The sequence below is a fragment of the Urocampus carinirostris genome, chromosome 8, assembly GCF_059441175.1.
Source record: "Urocampus carinirostris isolate Australia breed hairy pipefish chromosome 8, RoL_Ucar_1.0, whole genome shotgun sequence".
NCBI lineage: Eukaryota > Metazoa > Chordata > Actinopteri > Syngnathiformes > Syngnathidae > Urocampus > Urocampus carinirostris.
The window spans coordinates 39,030,565-39,055,723 of record NC_142356.1 but is presented as its reverse complement, the minus strand read 5'-3'; the positions used below and the strand labels follow the sequence as shown (position 1 = coordinate 39,055,723).

Below are 25,159 nucleotides of genomic sequence, written 5' to 3'. Positions count from 1 at the left end.
AGGTGAATTGGCCGGTCTGGATTGGCCCTAGGTGTGAATGAGCGAGCAAATTGTCTGTCCCTGTGTGCCCTGAGACTGGCTGGCAACCAGTTCAGGGTGTCCCCTGCCCACTGCCCGAAGATAGCACCCCCGCGACCCTACTGAGGATAAGTGGTGCAGATAATGGATGGATGGATAGATGTTTTAGCGAATGTAAGCGCTTTGGTGATCATATTCTCTTTAGCCACTAGCATCACACTTCAGGAGCTAATGCCAGTAAATACCAACTAGCATTTTACATGAAGATGCTGGTGGCTAATGCCTTTTCATAAAAGCCTAATATTTACCTTGTAAAATTTGAATTTAAAATGCTTTATTAAAATTAAACCCTGTCCAGAAAAAAGATACATTTTTCTAAAATATCAGATTTTTAATTTGGTGAAAGTTGAAAGGAAAATGTAGGGAATATCTTCTCTTTTATGACTTCCTTGTTAACCTACAGGATAAAGGCTTCGTTAATCACAAGCTGCTGCAACTGTCATATTTCCAGACATCATCCATTTTCTCGCTCAATCCAAAATAGAACCAATGTGCTTTGCGAAGGCCATCACGATCTATTTATGTTGGGTGTATATAAACGTTAAAAAAAAGCTAGCTGGGACTTTTTCTTCACCCTGTCTTATTCTGAATCTCCCACGTTTCACACCCAACGCCCAAAAACATACTTTTACACATACAATGTACAGCACTATAAACGGATACCTTAGTGACCCAATTTCTTTGGACATTAACAAATCACGCGTGTTGTGTTTTTTTTTTTATTCCTATCAAATCCAAATACCTATCTGCATGCTCACCAAAACTTTAGGCTAAGACTAATTACCTGAATTGAAATATTAATACTCTGGCTTAGCCATTTTACCAAACTTGAGTAACTTTTAACCCAGCATTTTTCAGTTATGGAACCCCTGGAAAATTCTACTATTTGTCTGACTTATTGTAAATAATATAGCGTGGATTTATCAGTATAGCTAGAACGAAATAAGCAATTTTTACCGAAAAATTCAACTCTCAACACAAGATAGATTTTTGTGGTGCTTATCTGCACCCTAATTCATCAATTGTGGTGTCTAATGTCGGTGTTTTTTGCACATATTGATTTCTTCCTTTTGTTGGTAAGTCTCAGGTATTGCCTTTTCTTTGCCACTCTGCCTGAAAAGCCAACATCTCTGAGTCGCCTGTTCACTGTAGATGTTGACACCGTTTTTTGATGATAAAAGTTAACTAAGCTGCTAGTTTAGGACCAGTAAGGCGCCTATTTCTTAAACTATTTACTCTAATGTACTCGTCCTCTTGCTGAGTTGTGCTGTAGGGCTTCCAAAATTTTCTACTCTGGTTAAAGCCTGCAAGTGCTTTTCTCTGACGGGAGTAGAACACACTTTTGAATTTCTTGGCAACTTCTTGCATGGAATGGCTTCATTTCTTCGAACAAGAATAGACTGTTCAGTTTCACGAAGAAGTTTTTTCTGGCCGTTTTGAAAGTTTGATTATGGCCACAAACGTAATGCTTCAGATACTTGCCTAGCTCAAAGGAAGGTCAGTTTTAAAGCGTAAACGGTCCTAACACTAGAGTTTAGTAATCATTCATTAGCCTGCTAACATAATTAGCAAACACAATGTACTATAACAAAAATGGGGTGCCGGTTGCTGGAAATCGCCCTTTATACACCTACAGTGCCATGAAAAGTATTTGCTACCTTGCAGATTTCTGTGTTTTTTTTGCATATCTATCACTCACAAAGTTTTCAGATTATCTAACCAATTTTAATATCACACATAGACAACCCAATGAAATACCAAATGCAGTTTTGAAATGATGATTCCTTTCATTAAGGGCACACAATAAACATTTTTAAACCTATCTGACCCTGTGTGAAAATGTAATTGGCCCCTAAACCTAATAAAAGTTGGGCTACTTTTGTCAGCGATCACAGAAATCAAACGTTTACAATTCAGAATGAGTCTTTTACAATGCCGTGGACGAAGTTTGGCCCAGGGTTGTTTCAAATCTGCCATATTGAAGGTTATTCTAGCATGAAATGTCTGTTTAAGGTCACACCACAGTATCTCAATTGGATTTAAATACAGATTTTGACTTGGCCACTCCAGAACCTTCTTTTTGTTTTTTGGCCATTCAGAAGTGGACTTGCTGGTGTGTTTTGGATCGTTGTCCTGCTGCAATGTCCAAGAGCGCTTAAGTTTGAGGGCAAGAACTGATAGCCAAACATTCCCCTTCAGGAAATTCTGGTGAAAACAAGAATTTATTATTCTGTCAACCACAGCAAATTGCCCTGTTTCTGAGGCAGCAAAGCCTTAGTGACTCCAAACATTTGAACTCTACAGTAGGTAAATTTGCCATGTTGAATTACAAATGTGTATTGGCCCATTCTGTCTTTTTCTTCCAACTATTTTTAATGCAAAATACATATTAGTACAAATAGTTTCCCCTAAACTAAAACCTCATGCTCATTACCTTTTATTGTTGTAAATTGAATAATATACATCAAAGCCTCATAATGAGGCATCCATTTCAGCTATAGTTAGCTTCAAATAAGGGTTTATTGCCCTATAAAGGGCTAATAGCAACAACGTGAGCTCTGCATTGCATTAGATCAAGCGTGTTTTTATTTTGTCTTAATTTGATGAGACAGAAAATCCCCGCAGCGTTTTAACATGTCATGGGATGCGGTGAAGAAGAGGGAGGCTGACACTCACTTGGCCACTAAGGCTGTTGACAACATTGACGACTGCGTTCACTGCTCCGCTGGCTTCAACTGGGCCCTGTACCGCACCCGCATACAGGCTGCCGCCGTAATCCAGGGCAAGGCCGTTCTGGGGAGGAGGCGGAGGAGGAGGAGGGAAGGCTGCAAAAGGCGGAGGTACAAGTCCCTCCTGACCAGAAGAACTATCCTGGGAACCCTGTTTGGGAAAGGGTGAAATACAGTGGTAGCGCTTTGTAAGAGCACCTCTAAGTATGAGAATTTCGATATAGTAATCCCTTGTTGAAAAGGGGCTGCTTTCTAAAAGAAGTCTTGAAATACTCAAAACCGGCAAAAAATAAACATTTATTCGATATCAGTAACAAAATAACTATAAATCTACAAATGAAAACACAGAACACAGAACAGAATGAATGGTCTTTATTGTCATTATACAAAAGTACAACAAAATTCTAATTTCTGTCCAAGAGAGCTATTTAGAGAGCTGCTGGCGAGCTGCAGGCTAGCATCGGGGATCCTCGAATTGAGCCAGTTCTCCTAGATGATTAAAATACAACTGTCCTGAATGTAGCGGTTTCCCACGGGTTGTAGCTCCCAGTCCGTTTTATGGGTAATGGATCGGGAGTTAGTGAGATACAGGCTCGGCAGGGGTGGCTTGTTACATAGTTGCAACAGTCGGCTTTTGCTTTCTTTCCTGACGCCGCCCCAGTCTCTTCCCGGACCCGAAAACAATCCAGAGTACCCACTAGTGATCGGCCTATCTTTGCGCTTTTCTGACTTTCCTTAGAGTCTGGATATATACGTTTTTTTAACAATGTGAATAGCTGCTAAAATATTAGCTGTAGCCGTGCTTTGCAGGTTGTTTTGGGTGGGTGGACATTGACTTGTGTGCTTACATATCCAGTGTGTTTGACTGACGGCATACAGCAGAGCATCACAGTTGTGCACACAGAAAGTCAGACCCACCCAACACACACAGACAGCCCTCCACCCCATGATTACAGGGCAAAATGTCTGCTGCAGGACAAAATGCAGGATGAAAATCTACTAAGTATCAAGACAGTGAAACGTAAGCCACAATAGAGCAGGAATTACTGTTTAAAAGTCTTTTGGGGAACAAAAAAACCTTAGCTCTGTATGATGGTAAATCCAAGCTGCAAGCAGTCCCTGAGGCTACCACTAGAAAGCGCTTATCAATAGCCTTAGCCAGTCCCAACAGACGCCTGATCCAGCGCACTTACTTATATTACACAACAAAATTGTTTTTATCGTATAGCATCCATTTTGTGTGACCCTAGCCATGAGTTCCGGAAAACAAAAATGGTAAGAGGCTTTTAGGGAAAAAAGGAGAATTATATGAATTAAAACTAAGCAGGAAATAAAAGACAATCATGGAGTTTGTGTGAGTGACCTAGCAGAGGAGTAAAATTGGTCAACATCTATTGGACACTACCGATAATGAAATATATCATCAAGGCATGACTTGACTGGACAAGGAGCATGACCATTTTTCATCATTGCCAACACCATTCATAATGACATGGAAAGAATTGCTATTGTGGATACATGACATGGGTCTATGGGAAATAGCGACACAAGGAGCAGACGTTATTGGCTTTTTACAAAGATCCACAACTTGAGGCAACATCAGGTACAACTGGAATATACTTAAATGCCTGCCAAGGCTGGTATGAGAAATTAAAGGCGACAACTGGCTCTATGACTGTCGTTTGGATGCAGCGAGTGTTGGTCACAAAGTTGCAGAAGAGTTTTTGCAGTGCTTTGCACATTAAAATGAAATAAATAAAATAAAATAACGACAGTATGCTGTGAAATGTTTGCGTGTTTGTTCAAAGTTACATTAACTTTAATTTTAAGTGTACTGTAAGTGCTTAAGCATCATCGAAAGACATGAGCTATCACATGTAACGCACCCTCCTGCTAATGCACTATGCACACACGTTCAATACGGCGACTCCCTGAAGATTAACTCACATTTCATTAATATAATCTTATTTACCTAATTCATGTATTTTTGGGGGGTGTTTAATTACGACAGACGCTGCCCTACTTAGGAACAAAATATGTTCTGGACGATCGTTCGTGAGATTAATTTGTTCGTAAGTTGCTTCAGTGTTATATTTTGTATGTTTAAGGTTTATATAAGTATGTTTAAGGCTTGTTTAAGTAACCTGTATTTTGTACTAAAAGATAAAATATATGTAAATAAAGTGAAATTTAACTTACTTGTGGAAGATGAGCTTCAAGTATTGGGCTACTTCCTCCTCAGTGGTAAAAAGTTACCGAATAAAAGCGATCCAACCAATTTCTCAATCGGATCAAGCTTTCTTATACCACTTTCATTTCAAAAGAAACGGCCCGCCTCTTCTTTACACCAACCATATTGAATGGATGCACCAGATAATCAACAATAAAAATGTCAAAATTCTTAGCGAGCTAGAGATAAGAGTATACAGTGGGACGTCGCTACTTCACGGTTCGACGTTCGCGGATTCAGAGCTTCGCGGTCTGTAATGGTAAAAAAAAAAAAAAAAAAAAAAAAAAAAATTAAAGGGGCGTTGCTATTTTGCAGAGTTTCCCTTTTGCGGGAATCCCCCTCGGCCGACGACCCTAGCACGGCGCACCGTTCTCGTTTCCCGGGGTTGTGCCCAAATCAGACTCCCGTACAGAACCCCCCCCCCCTCGCGTGAACGCTGCTGCGCTTCCGACAAAAGCGATCGTATTCTATATAATACGCTTATTGAAACCATAGAGCGAGCTAATTAAAAAAAAAAAAAAAAAAGTCACCAATGTCACGTCTCCCGCTCGGGCCGCGATGGCTCTACATGGCGCTACACGGCCCTCGATGGCTCCGGCCGACGGTGGGGGAAAGGGGTAAGGGGGACCTGTGGGGTTAGGGGGCGGTGAAGCGGAAGCCGCACCAAAACCGCGCAGGTGTTGTGCCCAAATCCGACTTCCGTACAAAATCTCACCCCCCTTGCGTGAACACGCATTCTGCTGCGCTTCGGACAGGCCGGCCCACTCGACTTGTCGCGGTGTTAGGGGCTTGCCGCGGGTTAGTGGCTCGCTCGCGAATAATAAAGATAAGCGGTGCAGATAATGAGATGAGATTTTTTTTGAAGGGGCGTCGCTACTTTGCAGATTTTCACTTTTTGCGGGGGGTTTTGCTCCTCATTAAACGGGTCTAAAAAAATGATAATAAAAAAAATATATATTTTTTTTAAAGGTGCGCCGCTACTTCGCGGATTTTCACTTATCGCGGGTGGTTTTGGTCCCCATTAACCGCGATAACAGAGGTCTTACTGTAGAATGTTTACACACGAACTATTTCGAGGAAGCAGATTTGTTCTTTGGGGTGGATGCTGGGTGATCTCTCACAGCACCACATGAAGGTAGCGGCGGAAAGAAGCACTACAGTACTGTCCTGTATTCGGAAAAAGGTGCACACAATACAAAATCCAACTTACAGCAATGTCCGGATATTTTTTGAAATCCCGAAAAAAATGTTTGTACCAACCGTTTTTAGTAAGTCGAATGGTCGTAAGTAGGGGAGCGTCTGTATTTGTGCTTTGAGTGATCAGGAAGATGTGTTTCAAAGCTATTTAGGGTTAACATAGATGTTTTTGGGAGGTAGGGAACAAGCAAATTAGTTTTTCCTTATTTCATATCAGGAAAATGCACACGTTACACAATCAATCAAGCTGCGGGCACAATCATGGAACGAATTAAGCTCGTAAGAGGAGGTAACACTGTATTCCACAGCATCAACACCTTCTTACACAGACGCCACTTTTCCATCAGCAGCGGGTGAAAGGCATCCGGGTGTGTTCAAATATTCGCATCTGCCCATATGTGCACAGGAAAACATGTCTCCTTCCCCCACCAATCAAATATTCACTGCGTACATCTATTATTGAGGGTCACGTGCCCCCCATGCTCAGTGTTGTGCAATCGCGTGTGTCACGCCTGCTCACACATACACACTCGCCAACGTCTCTACATATAAGCCACCTTTGACACGCAAACTCCCACACACCTCAGGCAAACCCGCCAACTGTTAGCATGGAAGCTTGCCCAAGTGCCCGTTAGTGGTAAGGAATATACTCGTGGAAGTTACATTGTGCGTAGGATGAAGTAAAGGGTGTACAAAGGGCAGGCTATAACCAACACACACTCTGAGCTGGCAGCAGTGGGACGGTTACCCTAAATGGTCAGGGGCAATGGACAGAGATTGGGAGAAAGGAAAACCAGGTGGTGAGCGATGGAAGACGTATGGGCAATGTCGACTGCGGGGCTCTAAAGAGAAAGCATGATTCAGGCTCTATTTTTAATTATCCTCTACCTAGCATGCAGAGATAAGATTAGGCCCAAATTTAAAAAAAAAATCCATCCTGACCCAACCAAGGCGCGAGTATCATAGCCCGACACAGCCAGAGCCCAGCCAATATATTTTTTTGCAGGACCGAGCCCGAAGCAAACCCGAAATGTTTTATTTGTAAGTGATTTATGATAATAAATTAAGCCAGTCTTTCGTAACAAGGTCAAAATTAAACAAGACTGTATAAACATTTTCAGATTTCATATCTCTGTCAGCAAATGTTACAATAACTGACAATTTTCCATCTTTGACAAATTTTGATAAGAGTTGACCAGAAAATTTTAAGGCTGTCCGTCATTTTAACAGGGTGAAAATTGGGCCAAATACACCAGTACTACTTCCTAAAGAATGTAGCGCAGCACTTAAAAGAGAGACAAAAAAGAACAATGACCGGTGGATAATAAAGAAAGAATTCTACAAGGAGAAGCACAGCCCCTCAAGTTTAACGGTAAATAGCACTAGAAGGCTGACGCATCCCGAACGTAGTGATTGAAATTTGAGGCTCGAACCGGGCCGAAATTTGGGTCAAGCTCTTACCTGGGCTAAAGATCATACTCTGCTTCACCATCTTGCCAAATAAAAAACATTTAGTTTCTTAAATGACGAAAGTAGAAGGGTTTTGGTAAAAAATACTTCATGTTCAAGCCATCACTCCAAAATAAGTTGGCAAAATAGTAACGCCTCAAAAAAAGAACAATAATTAAGTTGCTGAGTTGCTAATGTCAATAAAACAAAATATTTTGACTCATCTAAAGATTCATACATAGTCATTTTGTACACTATAAATTGGGTGGCAAAAAACATCCCTTTTCATACATTTCTAAATGCGGCCATTTTGCCACATGTCATAGACTGAAAGTGACATTGTTTCTTCGGTCAGGTGAGGACCAATCAGGAATCACTTCATTTCTGAGCTGAGTCATGTGAAATTTGAAAGATATACCATTGTTTGATAGCCAAATCACTGAAAACGAGGGTTTAAGGGTAGGTTTGCCCATTCAAAAACTGGAATAAATATAATTTATATTTTAAAAAAAAAATCACTTTTATCACACTGTTTTTTACTTGACTGCCATTTGGGAGGTATTACAATAATTATATATAGTAGCTATCTTACATTCAAAGATGGTTGGTATGAAATAGATGAAAGATAACAATAGTGTTTCTAGAGGTTGATGTTTTTCTCTCTAAAACCCCAATATCTAATCTTTCTGCTACATTTCCATGATGACTATGAGATACCAATGACCCTTGCACTATTTCTTTTGTAAGTTTGGGTTAATACACTTGTGAAAATTCCGCACAAACATTGAGTACAATTAAATTTAAAGTAAGCTGTTCCAACTGACAGCATTATAAACTCTTACCAGTACAGTACACAAGAAGGTTTAAAATGATAGTTAAATCCTTAGGGACAAAATTGAAAAGGAAACCATTGTAATATTAACAAATAAAAACTGGCTGGAACATAAAGGATTAGGACATACGACAGTGAACTGAGGAACCTTGAGTTTAATTGCTACTCTTGCTGATGTTCATTGAAAACCTCACTTTGAAAGTTTATTTGACTTTCAGCCAAATTTCGTTTGCCAACATGTAACTTTTGAGGCGCCACTGTATTTGCTGTGCGCAAATGAAACACTCGCTCGCTGCAACCTCTCCTTCATCTCCTTGTACCTCCATGCGGCCCTCCTACATCTAATTATCCGTCCCATGCCCTGCTGTAACGAAATTATACGATAATAAAAAGTAGCCCTAATGAGTGTGGCGCTGCGGTTAGGTCGTATAACAATCAATGATTTAATTGATATTTACTTGCCTTTCAGAGAAAACGGCACGTCCCAAAATGTACTGTGCCAGCTCAACTGACATCTGTTAGGCTACACTGATTAGTGCATGGGTCGGGGAAAACTTACCCAAAGAGGCATGAAAGTAAAATATTTGGATTTTTGGTGAGAGCCATACCATAATTTTCCAAGACAAAAGTCAGCAAAACCACCAAATCCGCTATCCGGACATGAGCTAATTCTTTAGGGCATTTTATTTCACTGGATAATGATTTCATAAAATCTATGAGATAATGCCCGATCCAGTGTTAAAAACTAACAATGTACCATTTAAAGTTTGTCTCCCTCCTGCAATTAGCTCTTTTTAGCATTTTTTCCTGTAAATATTGGTTTCAAAACATTGAGCGAGCAGATTTCCTATGTAAAAAAAAACATCTTACAAAATACTGCAAACTAGAAGGTTATGATTGAAACTATTCCCTACATATTCTGGACCGAACCGGGTGTCTGGAGTGTTGTTTCGGTTTTGTATAGACCACTCCTAGCAACTTTAAGCTTCGGATTTTGAATTGGATTATCTTTATTTTCATAGATAATGTATCGTGCATTGTGTTCTGTTAGCAAACCGCAGGAACTGATTGGGGGGGGTGTGCTCTGTGTTGGGTGGGTGTGACCATATGGGTGCACGGCTCTGATAGGCTTGTGTAAGCTGTCAGCATATAGCGCCGGACAGCTTTTAGCGGCTGGTTACATTGAAAGTCCATCCATCCATTATCTGCACCGCTCAGTAGGGTCACTGGGGGTGCTGGAGCCCATCCCAGCTATCTTGAGGCAGTGGGCAGGAGACACCATTAACTGGTTGCCAATCAGTCGCAGGGCACACAAAGATCGACCAATCACTCACTCATTCACACCTACGGACAATTAGGACCGATCAATTAACCTGAAACACGTTTTTGGAATGTGGGAGGAAACCGGAGTGCCTGGAGGAAACCCACGCAAGCACGGCGAGAACATGCAAACTCCACACAGGAGGTTCGATCTCATGACCTCAGAACTGTGCCGCACACGCGCTAACCACTGCGCTGCCATGCTGCCCTACATTGAAAGTAAATTGATCAATTTAATCGAATTTTAAGAAAAGTGAGAAGAGCGCAACAACGTTGTGGTCATCAGCGTGTGTTTTATGGGATTATTATCGGGTTCCATAAGCATCTCGGGTGACGCCTGGGAGAAGGCAAGAGTGTGCTGCTGGTCCGGCTAGGCTAACAACTCTTCAAAGCCACCGGTGCAGACCCTGGATCTCGCCAAACCAGGTCAATTAGCCATTAAACGGATTACTTTGATCAACAACTCGTAGGAAACCGCTACATACAGGTAAGATTTTCTTCGCTGAGATTGGTCTCTATGAGGACACCCGATGCTAGCACGCAGCTCGCCAGCCGCTCTCCAAATTGCTTTTTTACACTGAAAGGAGAAGCCCTCCATCTCGTTTTATGTTTGTGTAATTACAATAAAACCATTCAACTACAACTATGTGTGGTGTGTTAATATTTGTAGATCTAAAGTTATGTTTTTACAGTCGTATAGTCTAAGTTGGTAATGACAATCTCGGGGTAAGTTAAACCCTTTGTGGGCTTTAATGAAGGTGTGACGCCAATTCGCAGATTTTCAGTTTTTTGCAGTGGGTTAAGGTCCCCATTAACTGTGAAAACAAAGGGATCCCTGTACTACAAATGGAACAACAAAGAAGAAATTGCCACAGCCCCATTTTATCTCCGAGCCAGATGTACCCATGAAAAGTGCCATACAGTATGGCTTTAAGTTCCTGACCCCTGATGTACAGGTTTCCATAGAGACGTACAGCCAAAACCAGGTCTGTTTGTGTATCCTCGTGACTGTGAACTGTAGTTGAAACCATGCCCTATATTTTCTGCACACTAGCCTTGCATATACTACAATTAGAACGTCAGAAGAGATTAGCATAGCCCTCATTTTGTCTTCGGGCCAGATGTCCTCATTAAAAGAGCCATACCTGGTTTGCAAGCCATACGTTCCCGACCCCTGTCTTATGACAATGGTTTGATTGACTGTCTCTTGCCTTTCAGAGAAAACGGCACGTTCAAAAATTTACTGTGCTAGCTTACCTGGCATCTGGTGGGTTACACTGACTAGTGTGTCGTGTGTGACAGGCTGCGGCGAAACCCATCTGAGTAGCACAATAGATCTCTGTCCCTTTGGGAGTGTTAAAAAGCGCGTGGGAGGGCGTGTATCTAGTACGTGTACGTGTGTTTGTGTGTCTGCCATCTGTCTTGCAGCTTTTGACCTTTCTTAGTGACACACCTGTGTCTCCAGCATTTATTTCAGCCACAACCGACGGGCCAGAGACGTACGGCTGACAAGAAGGGCCACTTTCTCCCGTCATGTTTCGGTGTATCCTATCGTCGTGTCTCAGTTTTGGCACTTGGACATTAGTTTTCCAATGCACTTATATTACCTCGGTGTGGGTGGTCGCCATGGCGACACAGCGTGAAACCACTGCGGCATCATTTACAATGTGGAACATGAGCCTCTTTTCGCGCTGAATGGCTGCAAAAAGTCACTACGCCGGCAGACAACTTGAAAATGTTTACAAAACATTTCAAGCGGTGCAATCTGCTATGACTTTGCTTGGGTAATCTTCATCAGCAACTATGATCTATTACGATTGTGTTTAGCATGCATACAAAAACCGCCACTGGGCTAGTTACATGCTCTGCAGCACATGTGCCATCCCAGAAATTCCAGAAATGAATCCCAGCTGGATGGCAGCACCAGATGAGTGCTGTCGCTACATTACTAACCAGCGTATTAAACTTCATTCACATGCTCAGAGAGCAGCTGGGTGCACAAATTTCAAACCCTGCAGCTTTACACATTCCGCTCATTTAAATACAAACGATTTCACTCACTTTTTAAAATGACAAATCCACAAAGCGAATCAAATATTCAAGACGCATTCCATAACTAGGGCAGCAACTAAAGGCTATACAAGAAAAATAGGTACCATGAAAAATACATATTTTATTGAATATGCTGCAGGTATGTACACAAATTAAATGAAAATGCAAATAAAATACAGCCGCAGTCAAGACAGAACCCTCTTCACTTATTAGGGACAGGCAAATAAATAAATTTATATCAATTTGACATTGTTTTATTATTGCAAATCATGGACAGGATCAGTAGCAGCAGTAGAACAGTAGATAAAACAAATACTTTGTGCTTTTTTATGAGATACATTCAGTAGTAAACTGAAAAGTCTAACAAAACTTAATGGTTCTCAACAGTTTGAAATCAAACACGATTAAAAACCGACATTTGTAGTCTGAAGTTTTAACCACTGACGTTTGTTTTTCAGACCGCATGCGTTTAATTTTAAATACCTTTTTAGGCACAGTTTGGCATAACACTCAAGCTCTTTTACAGTAAAATATACACGTACAAAATGTACAAAGCAAAACCATACTGGCTTGAATGTTATTTAAATCTTACCGAGGCGAGTCAAACTAAAAACTGAAAATCACTGAAGTACTGTCATGATACTCCAGGCCTGCTCTGCAATCTTTGAAAGCAAGTCTTGTTATTCGCTGCATCCGAGCAAAATGCTCCCAAACTTAAGAAGTTTTGGTACGCGTGCTGGATGTTGACACCGCCATTTCTGTATGTTTATGTTATGAGACAGTGACACTATTGCACATAAGCAACTCACAGATTATACTCATGTAGAGATGCCTCACTCTGGTAGAAAAACATGTCTGACGACAATAGTCAACAATGGAATTCTTTGTCGACTACTTTCCTGGTCTTAACATGGCAGCAAGCTGTAATTAGGTTCTCTAAAAATGGACAGCATTTAGCCGCAGGGGAGAAACAAAACAGGACATGCAAAAATGATAACCTGCATGACCTCAGACTGTGTCTTGCAATGCCTCCAGTCAGCATTTGGGTGAGTGATATAAATGATAGCCGGCAGAAGCATCATTTAGGGTGAGCGGTAAGCACCAAACTATGTCATAAATACAAACAGAAACTGAAGTTGTTTCTGTGCTTTTAGTATAAAGGGTATGCCTATCACCAAGCCTGGTTTGTGTGATGAGAGATGATTATGGCTCCAACAAAAAACAAATACATAAATACCTTAACGCAGGCCATTTTCAGCATGACCAGAACCCTGAGTCAGCCCATTTTATATGATTTTAAGAAATTTCTAAGAGTTGGTAATGTTACAAAAAGTGTTACTGTTACAGAGTAAAAGTACTAATGCACATGCCGCTAATGTGCAAATGTTAAAAGGCACGAAAATGATGCATTAGCATTAGTGGCACATTAGCTGCATCCATTTATGGCCCTTACAACTACCAAGTGTCACTAATCACTAATGCCAACGGGCGCGTCAGCCTCATCTGTATTTAGCTCATAACAATAATCACGCTTCAAACAACGAACAATTTTTAAGAGGGAGTTGTTAGAACCAATAATAGAACATTTAACTAACACAACTAGACAGAAGTAATCCACTTTCACAAGTACTGGTTGATACACTACTAATACAAAACACCGCACAATTTGTTGGAAAAATACACTTAGGGAGACTGTGCTGGTGAGTCACAACTCACATCCTTAACGATGACTCAAACTTGGGAAACCGGTGATGCAATGATTTCAGGACTTGATACTTTTATGCGTCTGCAGCATCACTTTGTAATATTTGACAGCATTCTAAACCTCTTCAAAAAACATTTGGGCAAACATAGAGGAACAGTTCGGGCTGGAAGAAAAGAATGGACAGTCCATGCTGTGGATGTTCTTTTAGCAGTACCAAAATAGAAGCGGGGAGATAAGCCAAAGAAGGCGTTGTGATTTTGTTGGGCCTATTCGGATGACAAGCGTTTTAGCTTCATTCCGGCGGTTCTTTCTGTTACCTGAACACAAAGTCAACAACCCACCAGCCATAAAAATAGTGTTTGCCTGCGAATGACTCTCAAAAAGGTGCTCTTGACCCATCAAGTTACGTTTTTCTTTTCTGGCTGTTGTGATTCATATTCAATGAATAAAAACAAACTGGCATGTTAAGTGAAAGAGGGGGCATTCTTGTGGAGAAAGATTTCAGAGTGGGCATCCGTGTCAGCACTCAGATTTGTGCATGCTTTGTTTGTGTCCATCTCGGGTGCATATCGGCATGTGCATACACTCCCCTGGCGTTGGGGCATTAAGGGTTGTGTAAGTGTATGCCCTGATCAAGCAAGGCAAGCGACTCAGAGAGCTAGCCATGGCTGACTTACTTTCGGGTCAGTTAGCAGCAGCAAGTGCGTCTGAGGAGGCATTTTATAAAATAGGCTCGTGCACGGTAGTCAGTGCTGCACTTTGGGACTGCGAGAAAAGCCTCAAGACTGACACGGCAAAGACATGGCAGCATTGGGTTACTTCATATGAAGAATGGCATTTGAGGGTCCTACTTGGGTCAGCCATTAGATTACATCCTGGTTGAACTCGATAGGAGACTTTTAAAGCAATAGTTACTGGTCTCATCATTCAAAATTAAAATGTTTAGTTGTATTTAGAAACTGCTCAAACCAAATTAGCAACACAAACTTCCCAGTCCAACACTTTAGACTAAAGACGTAGCTTTGCACGGGCTGTTGGATGATACGAGGCATAATTATTGAGTTCAGTTTTAATGCAATAAGTTCTGTTATGTTCCAGAGAACAGCGCTCAAAAACCTGAATAATTTGGAGTAAACATTTGATAACTAGTCGATGGATAGTTGAGTCACGTCTCTCATATTACAATGGAATGAACTGAATGTCCATGACAAATGCTTGTTTTATTATATTTATCTTGAAATGTAATACATTTTGACAAAAAAAGGTTTCTATCTATAGTAAACGACTTTCCTTTTGTTTTTGGAACAAATCTAATGTATCTACCATCATGCAAGAAAATATAATTTGGTGAAAATTTACTGTTGAGAATCTGAAATTTCAGGAATTTGGAAGAGTCGGCAAAATTTAGTACAGACACTCCCCTATTTACGACCACTTGACTTACGAAAAACTGTGGATACGAAAAAAATCCGGACACTGCTGTTAGATTTTGTATTGCGAGCACCTTTTTCGAAGCTACTGGCGCTGTGAGAGGTCACCCAGCATCCACCCCGAAGAAAAAATCCGGCTTCTACTTCTTAGTTCGTGTGTAACCAAACTGTACTGAATCTCCAGAACTTTTACATATTTTTAAATTATATCTTGTGAATCCATTCAATATGGTTGGTGTAAAGTTTAAAGAAGAGGAGAAGAAGAAAAGTGTTATAAGAAAGCTTGATGCGGTTGATAAAATGATTGGATCAATTATTTTGGGCCACTTTTTACCACGGAGGTGGAAGTAGTCCAACTCTTGAAGCCCATCTTCCACAGGTAAGTTAAACTTCACTTTATTTATCTTTATCGAGCATATTATTTCATCAAATGTTTATTTTTTAGTACAATACAATACATGTTACTTATACAAGCCTTAAAAATACTTGTATAAACCTTAAATATACAAAATATAGCATTGAAACTTACGAACAAATTCAACTTACGGACGATCATCCGGAACCTATTATTTCGTTCGTAAGTAGGGCAGCGTCTGTACAGTATATAAAAAAAATGTGCAAATTAATTTATCGGAATGGGAAACAAAGTAATGATTAAGCTTTTTGTGCCCTCCCATTTGTCTACATTTCTTAACATCTTAATTGTACAATTCCAAGTCATTTTTGCTTGTAAGGTATGTATGGTGACATTTAGTTGACTTAGCGGTCGGCATTCTGTCTGCTGGCCTTTCAGAGAAAATGCAAGCCGGCCGTTAGTATTCTTTATCCTTAAGTGCTTAAATGTACTGCTTGGTGCAAACAAAATTTACAAACATGCCAACGTGTGCCCTACAAAAGGTTAACTTCTCCTTTTGGCCTTTGGCTCTACAAGGAACCTAGAGAGGCTGCAAAGAGATGGAAAACCATTTAAAACGTGTCTGCAGCATACCGATGAGCCAGGAGACACCCTCTTATTTAATTATTCTATCCGGCATCACCCCCGTCCTTCTTCCTCCTCCCCCATCATGCCACTGTTCTTCCGTTCCTCCCACTCGCCGATTCGCTTCTTTACGCTTCATAAAATCCAGACGGGACCCTCGCATTCGTGCCGCCCCCATTCGAGTCAATCAAGCTCATTTGCCTCATAGCAACAACGTTTCAGTAGCATCTTGGCCCGCCTTCCTCCAGGCTTCCTTCTCTCCTTATAGGGTAACCTGTCTGCTCATCAAATCCTCCGCTATCCGCCCACGATTTCTTCCCTTTTAAGGATTTAAATCCGGAGACTCCCCTTTTTTTCCTGCTGTAAATGTGCGCAGGCCTGTACACACCCTATCACTGACTTCAGCTGCCCCCGCCTCCGTCTCCATCAATGGTCCGGCGGGCTCCACTGCGGCAATGTATGAATGGTAAACACAACAAAACAAAAAGGCCACTGACATTATTTGTCTTTGTTTAATTCTTATTAACAGCTGCAAGCCACCTCTAAACAAACATGTGCAGGTGATCAAACAAAGTCATACATCTTTACTCGCCACTTTCAATACATAATTATAAACATGGACCGTTACATATATATTATAGCAGGTTAACTGAAAATCCAAAAAGAGCGCTGGGCACGAGTCAGCGAGGGCAACCCCGATACATTTCAAAGCAACGCAGATGCTTCACTGCGAATGCTTTCGGAGCAATTAGAGAGCAAATTGCTGCAAAGGAGGCAGATGCGTTTATACTGCACTGTGGCAACCACAGCAGATTCCCTTCGCTTGGAAAAAAAATAGACACCAAGAGCAAAGGTGTTTATCTAACAGCGGCGAGATCAACGGTCTCCCTCACGCCTCGAACCATCTAACTAACAATCTGTGCAAAGTGAATGACTCATCCCTGTTGCTAAGGCAACATAGCTCATTGGGATCATTTAAAGAGCATAATGGTTAACCCTGCGAAGAATCGATAAGATTTTGAGGCGGAGGAAGCATTTGAAGGGGGGGATCCTGTAAAGTAAGTGTGTGAGTGTGTGTTTGCCGCATATAAGAGTCTCTCCCTGGCTTTAGGGCATAGGTGGGGCTTGAGAAAATATTTCAACAGAGCAGCCAGTCACTTGCTTGAACTTTTTCAGATACAAAAAAAGCAAAAAAAACTGCACCAGGATATTTCAAATAAACTGCAAAGTCAGCACACACTCATATAAAAAGAAACTGGCCTTCTGGCCTAATATACCCTGAACAAGTCATCCCTGCATAATGTCAGCCTCATCATCCGGCAGGCTTCCCTTGCCGGGGGTGTCCCGTCACCTTTTCCCAAATAATCAATTTCTATTCTGCTGCTCTTATTCTCTCCTCAGTATCCCCCATCCCCCCCTCATCCAGGAGCTCTTAAAAGAAAATATTGAGATAACAGCTGCCAGGGCCCCGGGGAGAGCAAGAAGAGGGAGAAAAGAGGTCAAACAGTAAAGAGAGCAAGGTAGAGCTGAAAGGGGAGCGCACACGCGATGAGAGACTGAATTAGGAAACTCGCACAGACTCAATTTCTAACTAAGAGCAAATGAAATGATTCGAAAACTAACTTTTTAGGAGAGGTTTAGTGCACCCCGCTTATGTTGTGGAAGTGAGCAAAAGAGCAAGAGGGGCGAGCAAATATTTTGTATACACCTGTCCATTTAGCTCACAGCCAAGAATGATGTCCACAGAACAGCTGTGGGGGCAATAAAGACTACTTTTACTGCCTTCCCCTTATTGCTCTTCAAGCCCTGCAGCCATGTGCGGAGTTTCTTCACAAGAAAATCAGCAGCCAACTGCACCGTACTGATCGCATAGTTTTCTCCGAGCATACATAATACGTAGCAGAACAATTTCTGGCAGGAGCTGCTCTGATGTTCACATTGCGTGCGCTTGGAGCTCTGGGCGGCAGAACAAATGCCACAACAACAAGCGCTGCCGCCCGGCGCTAAGCTTTGCGAAGGCTGCAAAACGGCAACTTTGGAGGCGGGGAATAAATACGAGCGGAGCGAAAGGGTCAGGCCGGGGTCCTTGTCCGTTAGTCATTAATCAGCACTTTACATTCGATGGCGGCCCAGGAGAGCGGAACGGTTGCAAAGAGTCGTCGGCAATCGGGGCGCAAGGGAGGTAAACACTTACCGACAACACGGAAGGGTAGTAGAGTCCCATCATCGTATTGTGAGCGACACCACACAGTCGTCTCTCCTCCTCCTCTCGTCACGCTGCCTGGCTTCTCCCTGCGTCACCTCACTAGCTCGGTCTCCTCACGTCTGTATCACGGATTCAAAATCTCCCTCTCTCTGCCCCCGCTTGCTGGGTCTGCCCTGACAGCTCCCTTCCCCACCTCCTCCTTCGCCACCACTTTCTCCTCCTCCTCTTCTTCCTCCTCCAGCCTCTGTCCCTGTCACTTTATCTCTCTCGTTTCGCTCTCACTCTCGTCTTTCTTGCTACACGCAGCGTTCCGTTTTGCTGCTGTGCCCTTGCCTGCTCATCTTTTCGTTCTTTCTCACGCGGAGACGGCCTACACACCCTTAGAAAAACCCAACCCCCAATGATTCTGTCACACCTGAAATCTTGCTCCTCCCCTCTCGCTTTCCCTCATTGTCCCATTAACCTTTCCCTTTTTGCCACTATCTACCGCAATTCGCCTGATGGTACCAGTGGGAAAATGATCACTCGACTTTCTCCAGGGTTTGTACACCTTTTGAATGGCCAAATTCAAGAACTATTTATTGACTTTCAAAGACAATTTTCTAATTTCGCCAGTACCAATAAAAGTAAAATTCCAGATAAATCTTTTCGCAGGGCCACAAATACATCGGCAATACACATATGCATTTTTTAATCGTTTGTGTGCATTTATCAAGACATAGTATTTTTAGATCTTGAGTAAACGTTTTTGAGACAAATCTCTCCCCATATAGCTGTCAGGTATAATGACGGTAATATGTTGCTTACAAGTTCTTCACATCACAATTTAACACTGGGAAACGCTACTTTTATTTTTTGCATGGCTTAAAATAATTTTCCATAATTGATACGTAATTATTGCACTAATACACATTTCATAATGCTGTGTTTATTTAGGTGAAGCATTCACCTGTCCTTTTGGGCGCGACACGTAAGGGTGATGACGCTTCATAGGACAATACCGTACAAATTGTTAGCAGCTGCCATTAATCACGAGAGAAATCCAATGGCAAAGTGAAGCCACTAGAGAGCAGTGTCAACATCACTTTTAAGCAGACTTGTTCAGAAATCTTGCAAAATTTCAAGCATTTACAAGCGCCTTATCCAGATTCCAAGCACTTTTTAATCATTGAAAACATAATATTAAAATTCAAGCATTTTGTGCTGCTCATTTGGTTTGAACAGTTTCTGAATACAACTAAAAATTTTAATTTTGAATGATGAGACCAGTAACTATTGCTTTTAAAGTCTCCCATTGAGTTCTATCAGGATGTAAGCTAATGGCTGACACAAGATTGCAAGCACTGCCCACCTGTCATGGCCAAATTCAAGCACTTTTAGGATTTTCAAAACACATTTTTAAATTTTTCCAGTACCCTAAAAGAACAAAAAAACGGAGTGAATAGTCTATTATGCAGAGCCACTAATATATCAGCAATCTATAGACGTCATTTTTATTCTTCTATGTAAATTTATCAAGACATATGATTTTTAGATTTTGAGTAAATTGCAAATATGTATGTTTTTGAGACGAATCTCTCCCCTTTTACTGTATTTCTTCAGACTATAAGTCTCTCTGGAGTATACATTGCAACTGACAAAAATGCATAATTAAGAAGGGAAAACGTAAGTCTTACCCAGAGTATAAGTTGCATTTTTTGTGGAAATGCATTTGATAAGATCCAACACCAAAAACATACACGTCACATTGAAAAGCAACTTAAAATAGAATAAAAATGTCCCACTGTGTCAAATGCGCCCGCAGCATAAGTCATTCGGGAAAAACTTTTCTACAACAACTTCGCATCTCTTTTCTGGGGACTGTATTAGGCAGTAAAATACAGATCATTTGCACATAAAAATCACTTTTGAGAAAGCTGAAAATATTTACCTTGGTGGAATGACACTATTTTCTGAACAATCATTGAAAGTGAAGTGTGCCATGATGACGTAAGCAGCGCACCAAGTGTTGCGAGCAAAGATTTTATATAATATATGAAAACTAGCATTAGCGACGCCGCTCAAAGGTGCATGTCATACAATATCTACTAATTTCTATTCATAGTCGTGAGAGTGTGCGTACAGGAATTGTGTCGCTAACTGGTGGTCGATCGATTATCGGGCGGGCCAATTATCGGAAACGATATTTGGGAATCGGACATATATCGGTATCAGTCATTTTATTTATTAAACAGGTAAATTATTAAGTTTCAGTTGCAGCAGAGACTTTCGCTCCTGCTCCTTTCCTACCCTCCTCCTTGCTAGTCACCCCACGCCTACTTCAATGCTCACGTGGACAATGACAGTGAGACCAGAAGGGGCGTGATTAGGAAGAATGCCCCGCCCCTGACCTAAACCCATGTGGTGTACAGTTATAGGACTTTTGTACCCGTCATGGCTTGTCCATAATGAACACCATGTTCAGACATATGTTGTTATCAATGACAATATAGAATCCATCATAATTCAACTTTTAGAAAACTGTTGGTACAGGCCTAATAAAGCAACCACATAAAGAAAATAAATCTACCATTGTAAACACTTTCATATTACAGCTACGTAAGCATTTCATATGCTCCAATTAAGATGCTAATAGAGCATGGTTGTAATGGGAGACTAAAGTGTTGTTTGTTGCATCAAGCAGGCAGCGCACGTCTTCTTTCACACATTGAGCTTCTGCAGCTCCCTAGGCTCTTCCTCCAGGAGCCTTTGATCACATCACCTTCACACCCAAGATGACAGTTTAGCACCTCCGCAATGTGGGAACATCTTCCGCACGCCATCAGTGTCTTCCTCAGGGGCTTTTATTCCCCATCAATGGCTCCTTGGCACTTCTGTGCCTTAAAAGTAAATTGCTCTGATTGGGCTTTAGTTCCAGGGAAAGCCCAACACAATAAGCCCAAAACCTCATATGTGTTTGTTTAAGATTAGGAATATTAGACAAGTTCAAGGTTGCAAAAATGACTTCAGAACAACATAGGGTCTCTGGATAGCAGCTAAAAATCCAAATAATCCGAGGTTCTGTATCAAAGTGGACATTTCTTTTAAAAAGAGTTTGCATTAATTTTCTCACTCAGATAAATATCCCAAAACTGTGAAAACAGATTAGAGTACCGTAAATAAAAACAGATTTTATTTTCAAGATCTAGTTTAAATTTTACCAAAATATATTTTTTCGGTTGTCAAATATTGCTTATTTTAGCTACTGCATTTATTTGTGTATAACGCACACTCATGTATAACCAGAACGCCTAATTTATTGTTAAAAAAAAAAATCTGCATAAAATTGTATTTTACTTTTCTTAACTCAAACTAAGAATTTTAAGTAACTAACGTTGTTGAATACGTTTGGCCATGATTAGAACCATTTATTGATAATGTATACTATGAACATTAACATAAAATATACAATGTACTTTATTTATTTATTGTCCTTCAAAGTCCGATTCATCATCAGATACAAAAAGTTGTCTCCCTTGTTGCACTTTTTCTGCACTTATTCATATCTTTCAGGACAACTTTCTCTTTTCTACATTCTCTAACATTCGTCTCTGGTCTTGTGAAGGAAAATAGTGCTATAATGAGAAAATCGAATGCCTTCTCATGTCATCTATTTCACTGGTGGTCTAGTAGTTAGGATTTGGAGCTCTCACCACAGCGACCCGGGGTTTGATTCTGTTATGCGCGTTATAAATGAAAAAATACAATCATTTAAATTGTCTGGCGTGGCAGATTGTACATAATGTTTGCTTATTTTAAGGGTTATTTTTCCTTTTAAGTAAAATAAAAAGGGTAGGAGATTGCAAAGCAAATCTTTACATGGGCAAAGGTATCCTATCTGTATTTTTCTGTATGGTACAACAAAAAATAGGTTAAAACTAAAAATATCTGTAGTAAAAGAACAACATTTTCTCCCAATGGGGCAAGATTTTTTTTCTAGAAGAGACATTACCATGTTTACATAACATTAGCAGAAATAATCCGCAACCCAAATGTTTTCAATTAAGCCTTTTACAACACGAGAAGTTATAAAACTGATACAAATATATTTTTCATTCCCTTTCGTCAGCATTTTCTGCACCAATAAACAGATTTTTGTATTAGTGTAGGAACACACTGAGAACAAAAGTAATGACCAACAATCCCCACGGTATCACCACAAACATCACCATCAACCACTGAGAGCTAGAACTTGTCAACGAATTTAAACATCTTGGAGTTGTCATATCAAAAGAGGGGTCAGAACCAGAAATCATGGCCAGGATAGCTCAAACCACAACCGCACCTGCCAGACTTAAACCCATCTGGAGGGATATAGCAGTAAAATAAAAGTTTAGACTCATGCAAGCGTCATTGAATTCAATATTTCTCTACGCTTGCTAGATATGGACTCCCACAGCAAACTGGAAAAGAAAATCCAGGAGAATGAGATGCAAAACCACTGAGCCCATGTGAGAAACGAATTGGTGCTCAACAACCTTCAGAGGGCACATTGGACAATACGAAGAACAGTTGTCAACTGTGCGCAGACGAAAACTCAGTGGTATGGTCAGGTCACAATATCATCAGAGCTGACCAAGCTAATTCTTCAGGGCACAGTCCAAGGGAGCAGGAAGAGAGGACGACCAAAAAAGAATTGGGCCGACAACATTAGAATAGAATAGAATAGAATATACCTTTATTGTCATTGTTACAAATGGGCTAACATATTGTGACAACGAAATTGGGCATGACACTCCAGTTTTACACATTCATAGTAAGGTATGAGCAAGAAGATAAAGGAACAGAGAAGATAATGTTATAAGACAAGGGGGATAAGGCTATAGTTATAATTTACATGGTATTTACACAAGAAATGTCGGCATGTGGGATGTTACATACAGGGTTGTCGTGATAACGTTGGTATTAAGGAATGGACTGGTGCTAACTTTGCTACAATCCCAAAATAAGGTCAGCAACAGTCAACAGTGAAGAAGGCTGTCCAGAGTTGCGTCCTAATAGGTGCCGCGACGACCCATGCAGGTAAGAAATCCGTGAACCATGTACCGTAGGAACACTGCTTAAGGTACCCGCAGACAAAACATTTAATGAAAAAAATACAAACAAAATTTTCAGCGTGTGTTGGTCTCCTTCCTCTGAATATCTGATATCCCCAAATTGAATAATGAGTGTCTAGAGCATGTTTTCCTCCACACTATACACTGAGAAAAAAAGACCACCACTTAAAGTGGTCTATAATTTTGCAAAGAAGAAAAAATCAAGATTGTCTTGTATTTCATAAAAACACTTGGGGATATTTTTATCCACCTCTCATTGGTGCTCTAACTTGAAACTCGCATCTAGTTTCTCTGCCGTGTGGATGCCACAGTGTCGCTGCTTACTTATTCATGATTTTACATAATTTATCACAAAAATGTAGTTCGCAGCAGGCAACTCGTTTGCCTTTATGATTTTATTCTCCTTCCAACATCATCATTAGCGGAGGAGAAACAGTTCAAAGAAGTATCATCTCATCACTATGCGGCAAAAAAAATGAGAACTGGCTAATTGGCTGCCAGCCATGTGAATAATCTCAGCAGCACCGGAGAAAAATTATACAATCAACAAGGTTTTGAGTGCAGCCAGGGGTTTGGGAGGAATGGGAGGGGGATTATGGCTAGAGCATCAGAGGATGAGTAGATGAATGGCGGATGATCGAAGGATTAACCATATCAACTGAACAGTCTAATAACAGCAAGTAGGCTAATAGGAACACGGGGAAACAGATTGCTAGTAAACTGGTGTAGAACCCAGCAAACACTTTAATATTTAACGCACTGCAGTTCTACTAGTCGATGCTTTTTATCAGAATGTTGGCTAATGTAGGTAGAAACAGCATATCAAAGGAGGGGTGTGGTGTGAAATCCAGTTTATACTTAACTTATTCAATGCCACAACGTACAAATACGTAAAACAAAATATTGTTTAATTTTTAAAATCTATTATACTGTTTGGAATTATTTCATTATAAAAAAATCATCATAAGAGAGCAGAAGTGGCTTTGATAAGATCTTTGGGCACGCATGGAGGGACCCCCCACTTTATAGTGTCGCTTCCTTTTTCCGGGGAATGAGAGCGAGTGGGTGGCCCCATGTAGCGAGTAGGTGTGCTGAAGCAGTGTGGTGAGACCAGCGTAGATATGGATAAATAATAGTAAGCAGTTATAACTCCTCAACAGAGCATGTCCCCTTTCAAAAAAAAAATCCCTAAAACAGATTCCCATCCTGATCGTCTCATCGCCAGAGAGGGATGTTTTGTGCATGTCCGCACGAACGTGATCACCATGGTGGCTGAACGTTCATGCATTGTTCATGCAGCAGTCCGGTGTTCTTGCAATAAAATGTTATTTTGCAAGCAAAGTGACTTTGTGTTTGTGAAAGCATAATTCATATATTTCATGTATTACAAATGCAAAAAAATTGAATAATAAAGCACCAAAGTGAAACTTCTGCTTTCACAAAAGCTGTTTTGACTGACGTTTTGTTGAAGCAAATATTTAAAAAAAAACTTTAACTGTTGTTCACTCAACAATGATAAAAGATAGTAAGATAGTTTCCATTTGTACAAAACCTGCAAAACTAGTTAGAATTTTCTGTAGGCCTCCAAAAATTGATCAATATGGCAAAAAATGCCTCTCATAGGCTCTTTCCATTTGAGTGAATGGTCTGACATTGAAAAAGGTAATGCATTTCGTCATGAATCAACAGAGGTTTAAGTTAAAAAAAAGGAGTTTATCATGTCGGAAGTAATTGCTTTCCTACCTGACTGTGAGATGGGTATCCATGGTAACCGAGGGTCAGCGGGTCATTATTCTGAAAGAAACCAAATTTTAAATTTCAAAACGCGTTCTGTTTGCACACAAAATCAATACCAT

General features: G+C 40.7%; 1 protein-coding gene across 6 annotated transcripts in view; it reads right to left on the bottom strand.

Moving 5' to 3' along the window:
• The window catches only part of rbfox2 (RNA binding fox-1 homolog 2), a 60,805-nt gene that overhangs the window by 22,594 nt on the left and 13,052 nt on the right, over positions 1–25,159 (bottom strand). For 5 of the 6 annotated variants that reach the window (XR_015851158.1, XM_088342649.1, XM_088342652.1 and 2 more), the window contains exons 2-3: positions 25,047–25,097; positions 2,755–2,958 (exon numbers count right to left, since the gene is read on the bottom strand). Coding sequence is in view for 5 of the 6 variants with exons in the window: in XM_088342649.1 (XP_088198775.1) it covers positions 2,755–2,958; positions 25,047–25,097 (255 nt within the window). In the remaining variant the exon portion in view is untranslated. Of the gene's footprint in view, positions 1–2,754; positions 2,959–18,195; positions 18,524–25,046; positions 25,098–25,159 lie in introns of those variants that run through there. The other variant, XM_088342653.1, reaches the window with a different exon arrangement.